Source organism: Saccostrea cucullata, unplaced genomic scaffold (genome assembly GCF_032062105.1).
Source record: "Saccostrea cucullata isolate Sc308-1 unplaced genomic scaffold, CSIRO_AGI_Scuc_v1 ctg68, whole genome shotgun sequence".
In the NCBI taxonomy this organism is placed as follows: domain Eukaryota; kingdom Metazoa; phylum Mollusca; class Bivalvia; order Ostreida; family Ostreidae; genus Saccostrea; species Saccostrea cuccullata.
The window spans coordinates 301,892-314,345 of NW_026939588.1; the positions used below are offsets into that span (position 1 = coordinate 301,892).

General features: G+C 31.4%; 1 protein-coding gene across 1 annotated transcript; it reads left to right on the forward strand.

Annotated features, from left to right (window-relative positions):
* Positions 1–4,066: 4,066 nt before the first annotated feature.
* LOC134253370 (uncharacterized) lies at positions 4,067–6,847 on the forward strand. The gene is made up of 6 exons (XM_062735893.1): positions 4,067–4,220; positions 4,711–4,800; positions 5,097–5,200; positions 5,776–5,923; positions 6,269–6,318; positions 6,527–6,847. Exons 1-6 carry the CDS (start codon positions 4,138–4,140, stop codon positions 6,643–6,645), a joined length of 594 nt encoding a protein of 197 aa, XP_062591877.1. The 5' UTR covers positions 4,067–4,137; the 3' UTR covers positions 6,646–6,847.
* Positions 6,848–12,454: the final 5,607 nt, after the last annotated feature.

Below are 12,454 nucleotides of genomic sequence, written 5' to 3' on the forward strand. Positions count from 1 at the left end.
TGCTTTTGATGGTATTCCATTACAATGTCTCGGTAAAGTTTCAATGGACTGAATCATGCGCGACAAAGAAATAAAAAAAATTAATGTTCCTTCTTCCTCTACAATGTTTCATAAGATACTTTTGAACGTCTTATGTTTCGTGCCATAAATTTTTTTGTTTGTGTCTTTGTGGTTTTCCCGTTTTGTTTTTGCTGTAGAAAGAAAACCATTGTTTACGTTTCCAAACACGACCCACCTTTTCCTCCCTAGATCTGCAATATGAGGAGATATAGTGTTGTGGCTCGCTGTCTTTGGGGAAAATGCGATATTTTTTCAGACCAGGAAGCTTCAAATCTGCAGCTGAAGTAAACGTTAAATTTTCAAAAAATCGTTTCAATATTTTCAAACTGTAGGATTATTATTTTATTGAATCTATTTTCAAATGGGTAATCTAACTTACAGGAGATTTGTACAACAAGAAATTTGAGAAGTGGTTTTAATCAGATGTGGACACTCAAAAATTAGAAAATGAGTATTTTTAATCCCAGAATTTTATCAAAATAAAAACAACTTAGGCTTTCCAACACGTTATACAACCCCTTACAAATACATGTATACAGTTAAGGCTTGTCACTTGTCATTTGCAAAATTATTTTTATTAGTAAACAAGTTCTCTGATGTTGATATTAAAAGATTTTTTGAGTTTCTGATTGACAATATGTATATATATTATGTAGTTTTCTAGATCTGGTCCCAAGACCATAAACTGAAAACAGTCTGAACTCAAAACTTCAAACCAATATAACTTTAGAAATGAATTTGATATTATACTACCACGTAGATAAAAGGTCACGGATGGAAATTTATATAAAGCACTAAAAATGGACAACGACATGAACAATAAAACTTGTCAAATTTTCGGGACGCCCTGTCCCTTCCTCAGGACAAAGAAAAAAGTTAAAAAGTCATAAGAACAAAGGAAAAAGAGAAACAAAAAACAACTAGCACTACTACTAAACTACTAAACACTATATATTTACATACTTAGTTACATGTTGATTTGGAAATTTTTAAAAACACTATTAAAGAAAGAATCCGGACCGCTATGAAATACGTCCGGTCTATCGGGTATACTCGGGTTTTCCAAATCAACATGTAACTAAGTATGTACTCATGATCGGGAAAAACGGGAAAAAAATCAGTTGAAGATTCATTGTAAAAATTAGTATGAAAAACGCCACTCAGCATTTTACTTTTTGATAGATTGTTTTTGCTGACAAGGTCATTTTATCGACCATAGAACTTACGTAATTTCTCGCACACGAATAAAAGTTGGTTTACAGTAATTCTACCCCATGGTGGGGCCCTTGCTGACTGGTCAGTTTTCTAGTTAAGAAATAGTGAAAATTTAGTGGCATATGTTTTAAAAATCTTCTAATTGAGAACCATTGTGTCAGGAAAGCTGAAACTTATGTGGAAGTGTCTTCATGTAGTGGAGAGATTCAATTTTGTTCAAATCGTGACCTCATGGTCATGGATGATCACATTTTTACATAGGAATATAGGGCCTATATGAAAAAATTAATGTTCCTTCTTCCTCTACAATGTTTCATAAGATATTTTTTGAACGTCTTATGTTTCGTACCATTAAATGTCTTGTTTGTGTCTTTGTGGTTTTCCCGTTTTATTTTTGCTGTAGAAAGAAAACAATTGTTTAAATTTCCAAAACACGACCCACCCTTTCCTCCCTAGATTGTTTAAGTTTCCAAATAACGACCCACCTTTTCCTCGCTAGATGTGAATATGAGTAAACATAGCTACAGTTTTGTGGCTCGCTGTCTTTGGAAAAATGCGATGATCGTATATCTGAATTTTTCAGACCCGGAAGTTTCAGATGTGCAGCTGAAGTAAACGTTAAACTTTTAAAATATCGTTTCAATATTTTCAAATTGTAGGAATAATATATTATTGAATCTATTTTCAAATGGGTAATCTAACTTACAGGAGATTTATACAACAAGAAATTTGAGAAGTGGTTTAAATCAGATGTGGACACTCAAAAATTAGAAAATGAGTAATTTTAATCCCAAAATTTTATCAAAATAAAAAAAAAACTTACGACTTTCCAACACTTTATACAAATATAAAGGAAAGTCAAGGCTTGACATCTTTAATAATTTTTAAAAACAAAAATAGAACTCGTTAATGTTAATTAACTTGCCTTGTCACTTGTCATTTGCAAAATTATTTTTATTAGTAAACAAGTTCTCCGATGTTAATATTAAAAGACTTTTTGAGTTTCTGATTGACAGTACCTATATATATATATATATTGTAGTTTTCTAGATCTGGTCCCAAGACCATAAACTGAAAACAGTCTGAACTCAAGATTTCAAACCAATGTAACTTTAGAAATGAATTTGATATTGAAACAGAATTTACATAATTTCTTGGAATTTGAATAAACTTAAAAGTTACTTTTTAAAGCATTACGTTTAAAAGATTAACTAAAAATATTCAGATAGAACTTATTGACTTAATCTGGTTCAGGTGTGCCAATAATCTGTCGAAATTCTCATTGGTACCAATCGTGTCCCGTCCCGTCATTAGCAGATCTATTTTTATTTTAAAAAATCTATATATGAGAAGGAAACACTTGCTGTGGCCTTCAATCGACACAAAGAAATATGGACGACGTATTATCAGTTTACAATAATTACTTCCATTCATATGCTGACTTGATATATCCTGGTGAGCTTGAGAAAAAAAAAATGCCACAAGGTCTTTTTAGATATTTTGCTAAAAAAAAAAAGGACTTAACAACCAAGCTTTATGATAAATGCGATGACTTTAACTTTTTATTCGTGAACTTTCCATACTTATTAAGCAATACAATATTTTCACTTGGATATGGGGATTATGTTTCCAAGTTGATCCGAAATGTAAAAGCACCCCCTATGTACAAACAATTCTTAAAACGGGGCAAGTTTCTGAAAAACAAATTGATGAAACAAAAATATCAACAGCCTCGTTTAATGTCATCATTACGTAAGTTCTATGGTCGATATAATGATATTGTCAGCAATATCAATTTATCATGAAGTAAGATGCTGAGTTAAGTTTTTCATACTAATTGTTACACTGAAACTTCAACTGATTTTTTTCCTTTTTTTGGCTGTGACCGCTCGGTAGGGGATGCTCACTCCTCCATAGCACCTGATCCAACTCTGATATTTTAGAGGTCCGTGTTTCCTCTGCTCCTGATTTGCATGTTTGAATGGACTTCAGAAATAGAATACTGTTGTTAACCCAATATTTATGCTTGTCTCTGATATGCTCACATCTTAATTAATTTTCGAGATATTTATGTCGATAAAAAAACCAATTCATGTAATCATTTGAGATAATTATGCAGTCTCCCTGTCGACATAATTTTAACATAATGTTAACGTAATCAACATGATTTCAGTATGTGCACATGCATATTTATTAGGTGTGGACATGCAAAAAATTCCGTATAAGTAGAATATTAAGCGAGACGCGATTTTAGCAACGCTGACCAAAATCTGTAATTAATTATAGCGACTGTCCTGAAAGATAACCGTAACCTCAGAAACAGGAATGAATTGCTAGCGATATTTAATTTTAATTTCTCAACATCATTGCAAAAAGGCCAAAATTAAATCCTCGTTAAAATTTCTGCTTATTCGGAATGTTGATATATATGAGTTTTGTTTATGTTGCATGATGACTTTAAGTTATAACTTGCATATCAGCAATAAGATTGATTGATTGATTGATTGATTGATTTTATGTTGTTTTACGTCCCATTCGAGAATTTTTCACTTAGTGGTGACGTCACTATTGCATGTCATCATATTGTTTTGCAAAAGATAATCTTTAGCTTTCATACGTTAACACTTAAGTATCTTTCTGACATGGTGACCAGCCAGGTAAGGGGCAAAAATATATCATCTTAAAAAAACTACTGTTATTTGATGTTGCTTAGAGAATACGTTTTCGTTTTATCTGTTTGTAACTCTGAGTATACCGGTATTAAGATGATTACTTCAGCAAAAGTTTACCACGTCTTCCGGTGTGTCAGCGGAAGTTGTCTCTTAGAATGACGACCTCTGTGTTTTTCTGGTGATTACCAAGATGCAGCCATACATACAGTTTTGTTTTGTTTTGCTAGGACCTGTTTTGGTTGTCTCTGGAAAGGAATGTTTCGAATTACAAACGTATGTTTAATTGGTACTTATTAAATAAGAAAACATAAAATGAGAATCAGAAATGTCGATATACTTATTTAGGATTTACTTGAATTTTTTTTTTTAGATTTAAACTGAAATTCGATAGATAATATTTATTTTATAGAACATTTTTCTGACATAATTGATCAAGATGCTCAGACTGTAGTTTTAAATACTAGTATGTTTATTAATTACTTTTATCTTTTTTGTAAAATTTATTGAAATTTCATCGATTTTTCTCAAATCGAAATGAAAACAAATATTCTGTCTAATTTGAATTTTGCACTTTGTTTCTGTTTATGCATATAAAAAAAAGTACGTATCGTACTGATATAAATTTTTGATTCACTTTTGTTTTGAATATTACTATTTGCAAGGCAAAATTATATTTTCAGAACTTTAAACCTGAATTCTAAAATTTTAAGGTGATTTGATTTTAATTGATGATGGGTTCATTTCCCTTTGTATGTTTTTTCAGAAAGGAAGAAACTTTTTTCGAGACCGTACCAGTTTTAAAGACTAGAACAAAAGCAGTAAAAATGGGAAGGCGTTACAAAATCAATGTTGAGTAAGTGTGTTGATTTTTTTGCTCTTTTTTAACAAGTTTAAAAAGCCATTTTGTAGGCAAAGAAATAATTGCTTTATGGAAAAATGCTTCTTTACTGGACAGAATTTAATTGCTCTGTAAACTTGTGTTACTCCTCTAGTCAGATTTTTTTTACCATGCTCAAATAAGTCAAAGACTCACTTTAACATCAGAAATCATAAATAATCTGTGATGCCATATACCAATGGCAAAAGTTTGCAATGCAGAATGTTAAGGGCGAATCGAATTTTTTTAACATGCCGTTCATTAACTTAAAGGTACTATGAAATGTTTGAAGAGAAAAGAGTACAAAGAAATGTGACAGTCAATTCCACAAAGTGTTGCCAAGGTTACCAAAGAGAGGGAGACACGTGTATATTGAGTAAGAATTAATACGTTTGTATAATAATTATTAACAGTAATCAGGCTAAAAATGTACATTGGAAAAATATCAATCAGGAGCAGAGAAAAGATTCCTACAACAGGTGGGATCAGGTGCCACGAAATAATGAGCATTCTCTGTCAACCGGTCACGTCCGCCGTGTGCTTCTTGATATGATAGGGTAAACGGAGAATCCATTGACAAACCAGTGCTAAATAATGACCTCATAAAATCAGACCTTCCCACTCTCCACCTTTTTGGGAGTCTTCACTGATTATTGTTTAACACAAAAATTTAGTTGGTTGTATTGTTAATGCTGATTGGATGTAAATGAAAAAAGTTTAGCCCAGTTATCTTGCAAGATACTTTTTGTCATATCTCTTTATAAACGTACTAAACAGCTTGCTTTCAAAATCATTATATATGGATTAAAAAAACAAAACTAAAAAATTATTTTATTGAATGAGAAGGTATTTATAACGTTTATCAAATTAATTTTAGAAAAGTCACAAAAATTACAAATGTCACTGATACATACACACATATTTATAATGGATCGTTTTTGTGGTATTCAGAACAGGTGTCATCCATTTTGAAGCCGGCTGTTTCGGAGGCAATGAGGGTGTCTTCTATGGCGGTACCTATTATAATGCTGGTCCTCATGTTCATTGTGTCTATCGCCATTGTATACCGACTCTACTCCAAAGATAAACCTTGCAAAGGGTCAGATTCATTTGCTCTGTAATCTAGATATGATACAAAAATTTTGATATAGAGTACACGTAAGCTATTTAGATGCTATACTGTAAAATGACACTATATCTAAACAATAGGGTTGTTAAACTGTGAATAATTTATTTACGTTCTCATTTGACTTTAGATTATTATCATCATCACCACCATAGTATCACACACTGCGAACATTCTATTGTTCAGGTTACAGTGTATGAACTTTGCTTGCACAAAAAATGCCCTGTTTAATAAAAATCTGTGACCTGTAAATAACATTATATATTTCTTTGTCCTTTTTCGCGAAAAATAATTTTTTTGTTTATTTTTGTTGAATAGAAAAAGCAGAGGCAAAGATGATACTATAAGATCAGTGGTTGATAAAAAAGGTAAGAGCATGAGGAACACATATCCATTTCATGGAAATAAAATATTTGAATTCAGATAATCAAATTCAAACACTACGACTTTTTGCTCACTTTAGGCACGTAATTATAGGTAAAAAGCTAACTGAAATATCTTTCATTTCAAAAAAAACATAGAAATACTTCTCAAAAATAATTTGTAAATAACAAGTTACATTTATCATTGAAACAGATGAGTATTACACTCAGATAAGAGGTTTGGACACCGGCTGTAGACAGTATGATGATCTGAATGGTCCAAACAGGGACACGGCGGGGAGTCGGTTGTATGAGGAAGTGAAAGGGACGTAATCAGCTACAACTAATGTGACTTGTAAATAAACATTATAAAAATAATTAAACTGCTTCTGAATGCCACAAAAAATCAATTAAAACACAACTAGTCAACAATTATCATTTTAAGGGATGGTATCTACTTAAAGTAATGATTTCATTAGAGAAATGTGTTCAAAACAAGCTTATAATACAAGTAAATATTTGTTTTACTCAAAGCTATTCGATTTTCGATTTTCTTTAACTTAGAATTGGCAGATTTACGTCATTTGTTCATTTCCAAGACTTATTCTCTTTATTAGATTGTTCTTAATCGATTAATTCAAAATTTATTTTGTAAAAAAGGAAAATTTAAAAGTCAACTCGGTAAGATTGGGTAAATGTTTAAAAAGATCTTTGTATTCCATTGTTTTATAGGTAAAAAATGATGAAACAATTTATGGCAGTAGTGCAAAATTAGTCGGTCACTAGAGTAAACCAGAAAAATGCGTCTTTCTAGAGGTCTTGAATTATCTCACACCCTACATGGCTTAATTCCTGGCAATATCTAAGTTCTCTGGGAAATTTTGCAATTTAATTTTTCTTTTGATTTCAAGAGGTTAAAACATTGCACAAATAGATTTCAGAAACTTCGGTTTTTTAAACGCTTTTTCTATGAAACTTAAGGTCATGAATTTATTTGACTTGAAAAAAAAAGATCAGTTTTGACTTAAACGTCACAAGCTATATGGTCAGGGTCGTTTTTTATCGCCCATTTGCAAAAATTGTTATAAACAAGATGTGGGCTAGGTGATAAAAATTGACATCAGTATACCCTTACCAAACAGACAGAGAGGACAAACAGTCAGGACAAAACAGTACACCCCCAGGATCTTTCAATCCTGGGCCATAAAAGCATTCTGATTGTACACACAAGTATAATAAAGTTGATGAAACAAGATTGAGCTTCTCATTGACATTATCTATGTTATTTTTGGAGACCAGGTCTTCCAACAATCTATTAAGATTCCAGTGGGTACCAAAGCTATCAGCAGACTTATTTTTAAATTTATTTGAGACAGAATTTATTCAAATTTTTATACATGAAAAAAAGAAAATGCTTGTTGTCGCTTTAACTCGACATGTATATATATTGACGACATATTTACACATATAGTTATTTCGATTCATATGTCGACAAGATATATCCCAGTGAGCTTAAAATGAAAGATACCACAGTCTGACACATCGTAATTGGATATTTTACTAATGGTAACCTAACCAAAAACTTTATTATGAAAGTAATAACTTTAACTTTTCAATCGTCAACTTTCCTTACTTCTGCAGCAATATACTCTTATCATCCGCATACGAGATTTAAATCTCTTATGCAGTTGAATTGATACGTAAGAGTAAGTTCTACTTCTGAACGATTCTTTTAAAGTCATCATTTCGTAAGTTTTATGGTCGAACTGCAAGACTGAATCTATACATAAAATTCATTTCTTTATATCCGGATTGTCATCCTTCTTGTTAAACCATTTTTTCACACACTGAACTATCGACAATTTTTTCTGTTATTTCCAGACCATGACATAGAACATACAGCGGGTGTGACTGGTCTGCAGGGGATACTCACTCCTCCATGGCACCTGATCCCAACTCTTATGTTTAAGAGGTCCGTGTCTGCTCTGCTCCTGTTTTGTTTGAATGGACTTTCGAGCTTGAATACTGTTCGTTATCTCCAGATACTTATATTTCTTTTTCCATCTCATAGGCTTTTTCTGTTTTAAGTGGGGGGGGGGTAAAAATTCGATGAATTGGCTTGTTTTTTATGTACATATTTTCTTATCAATAGCTCTCTGTACATTTTCTGTGTCCTGGAGATAGGAAGTGTGTGTTTGTGTGTATTCTTCATTGTTATTTAATTACAACTGATAGTGTACTTGTGTACGACTTACAGAAGCAAAGGGATACAGTTGTGTTTTGGTTAACAAACATTTCACACATTGCACCTTGACAAAGAAATTAAAGTCGGCGCTAAGAAATATTCAAAAATCTTGCTAGGTTTTGACAGGTTTTTATTTTTTTTAAAAAGGCAGTTCATTCTTTTTTCTTTGTTGAAATCAGAGTAGACTTACGGTATAATAAAGAACAAAGTACAATATAGTATATATACACGAAAGTCTAAGTCGAAAATTTAATAGACGCTTTCTGAATTTTAAATAGATTTTTGAAATTGCTGTTTATCAGCTTTGAAATTGATATAAGTAGTATTCTGAAGAACCATACATCTTTTGTTTTAATGTTCGTCTGAATAGAAATTTCTGTTTGATTCTATGGCAATTTCATTGACAATTTAATCATGGATTTCGAAAAAAAAAAGTTTTAATGTACCCGGTATGCACACGATAAAAGCATTTTTTGTTGAAAGGAATATATATATATATATATATATATATATATATATATATATATATATATATATATATATATATATATATATATATATATATATATATATATATATATATATATATATATATATATATATATATATACATGAATAAAACTGAGAAAACCTGCCAAGTATAAGCTGAGAGTTAGAGGAAAACAAATACATGTATCTATATCACTGTAACGTCCACACAGAAATCAATATGAAATACATGAGATTCATATGTTAATGGCATTATTTTGCAACATATTTTTTTTTCAAAAAGAAAACAATGATGAAGGGGATAGACTACCTATGAGGTAAAAATCGGTTATTCAAACATTATTTCAGCCTCCTTCAAAATCAATTATTAGCATCATTGTATAGATTTTCCTATACATAAAATTCTGCAGATATAAAAGTTTAAAAATATATGCATTATGACTACATTTAAAGGTCCCCTGATTAAAATATGAAAGTAGTTTTTCAAATCTATGATTAATTAAAGGAAGTCGTCATCAAACTGACGAAGAAGACTGAACAAAGATGTGCCTCTTTATTCACGTTGAATAATGTTTAAAATATTACGTCAACTAATTACAACCCAGTAAAAAGTAAATAATAGTACACATTTACTTCTCAGATGTTTCATGATTCATAAATAAGCAATTATAAATATAATGTTTGTAAAGAGAAAGACTACTTTTATAACATGGCTGATAATTACTGAATCATTTAAAAAGTATATTGCTCTAGAAGAAAACAAGATTTTCACCGCCAAAAATTTCTTTGACTTTATTCAAATTTTTTTTATGTATTCCTATGTTAAACTTTGATTCCCCATTTTGTCCCCAAGAGCACTAGTAACATCTTAATTTATTCATCTTCACTTGTGTCAAGAGTAACATACGGTACAAATGACGTCATTGGTCATTCTTCACAAAGATGAAAAACACAAAAAATTTAAAAATCCGTTGACAATAAAAATGTACAAATAGCTTAACAATTAGAATGACAAACGTCAGTCAGCATTTGACTTTATAATAAATTGTATCTGCTGCTAATGTCATTTTATCGACCGTAGAACTAAGGAAATGGTGACTTTAAACGAGACTGTTGATATTCATGTTTCATCAACTTGTTTGTCAAAAATTTACCTCGTTTTAGAAATTGTTCATACGCAGAGTATGCCCTTGCGTATCGAATCAACTGAGAGATAAACCTCGTTTGCAGGTGATGAAGGTAAATTGCTGCATAAGTCAGGGAAGCTGACGATTGAATCATCACGTTTATCATAAAGCTTGATTGTTAGATTGTCATAAACGTCTTTTTCAAGTAGAATATCTTTTGAAACAGATGTGTCAAACTCTGTGGTATCTTTTATTTCAAGCTCACCTGGATATATACCATTGTTGACTGACAAGACGTCGTGGATATGTCGAGTGAAATGGAGGTATCAGCAAGTGTTTAGCAACGGGCGCAATTGGTACCCATGGGAATTCCAACAGACTGTTGGAAGACCTGGTTTCCAAAAAACCATATAGATATTGTCAATCACAAACGCAAGCATCTTTTCAATATCAACCTCAGAGTACTTGTGTGTACAGAATGTTTTTTAACAAAATAATTTTGCAAATGACCGAAGAAAAGGCAAGCAAATTTGCGAGTTCCATTTTTATTAAAAAAACAGCTGTCAATAATATTAAAAAAAAAAAACCTGGACTTTAATTTATCTTGGGGAATGGTAGTATATAAAGTTGAAAAGTCTTTAAATTTTTATTCTGTTAATTTGATAAAATTTTGTAATTTTCAAATTGTCCAAAAGTTTCTTGGAATTTTAAGTATTCACACCAGATTTACATCACTTCTTGAATATATTGTTGCACAGTACTCTCGAAGTTTCTCCTTCACTACTGTTAATATCTTAGAGAGGAGTAGAGAAAGAGACTTGGTTGAACATTTACTGTAACCTGCCATGTACATGTATCTTTGTTTGTAAAGATTTTTGTGAAGTTTCGGAATCCAATTCAGATGTGGTAATTCACATTAATTCTGGCTGAGTATTGACTACTAGAGTACTAGTGACGCCAATGTTAATCTTAAATTGAAGTGTCAAGAATAAAATAGTTTTGGTGACGTCATCGTTCGATCTTCCTACCATTGTCAAGTCGATCCTTTAAAGATTTCTGCTGCATTCTAAAACAATTTAAATCGCTTTCTGGTTTGAAACACTTTAATTTCTTACGAGTGATTTGACAAATTACTAATTTTATCTTTCTTTTTTGAAGGGGGGGGGGGGGGAATCGATTTTCCAATTTTCAATGTCAAAATACCCTAGAAAATGTTATACTACATGTCCATATCTGTTCTCGGGGTGAAAGTAATAATATTACTAATAAATACGTACATAAGATATTGCGTTATCTCCATATATTTCATCAGACAAAAGTAGAAAGATTGGGAACATTGAGACCTAGTACATCTCAGACATAATTATACGCTTACATGTACCGATTTAACCAAAAACCTGGAGGTTATACATTCAATATTGCAGAGAAATCTTTGTGCTTTTGCCGACTGCGTGTTATTTTACAAAACATATATAATGTTTTAACGAGTACTCGTTAATGTACTACTTATAACTGCAAAAACTCGGCAATGATTATGGTCGATTATTGCTTAACACCGAGTCGGCAATATTTTAGCTATATTTTAGAGGATGCAGTAACGATGCAAACCTGCCTTTTGAATCTTATGTGATCTATATATGCCTATATTAGCCATGTAGGATATGGGACGTCATATGAAGAATTTGTTTGGCAGAGAGATGCACTAGCTACATGTAGCACATGCAGTATCTTTTAAATGGATTGTCATTCATCAAATTCAAACAAAACGGCTTTTAATCAAGTTAAAAGAAGCTTGTATGCGTAGAAATATTATTTTATAGCATCGAACATTAAAAACATTAAAAAAAATTAACATTACTTTAATCTTCTTTCTCACAGTAAATTTGATGATGACTACGCCCTTTCTGTTAGAGGCCTAAAATATACTTTTAAAATCAGATACTCGGTGAGTGGAATGAGACATTCGCAAGAATAAGCTGAATTCTAGAGAAATAAAGGTGAGGAGGTGTTCCGAGAAGGACCTATAGGTTATGGAGATCTTGTTAAATTATTCAAGCTTCTCTGATTGAAGATCATCACAGCAGATTCACAAAGAATGCTATTTCTTGGTTATAAACTTATAACCTCAGTGTTTCTTTTATAGAGTATATACTTATAGAGTATATACTCCATATAAAACTATAAGAATAGTATTGGGCATCTGAATTATTGTTAGCTCTAATGCATTCAGCACTTGGTATTAATTGTAACTTACCGTGGTTAAATATCTTGATTTTGAATA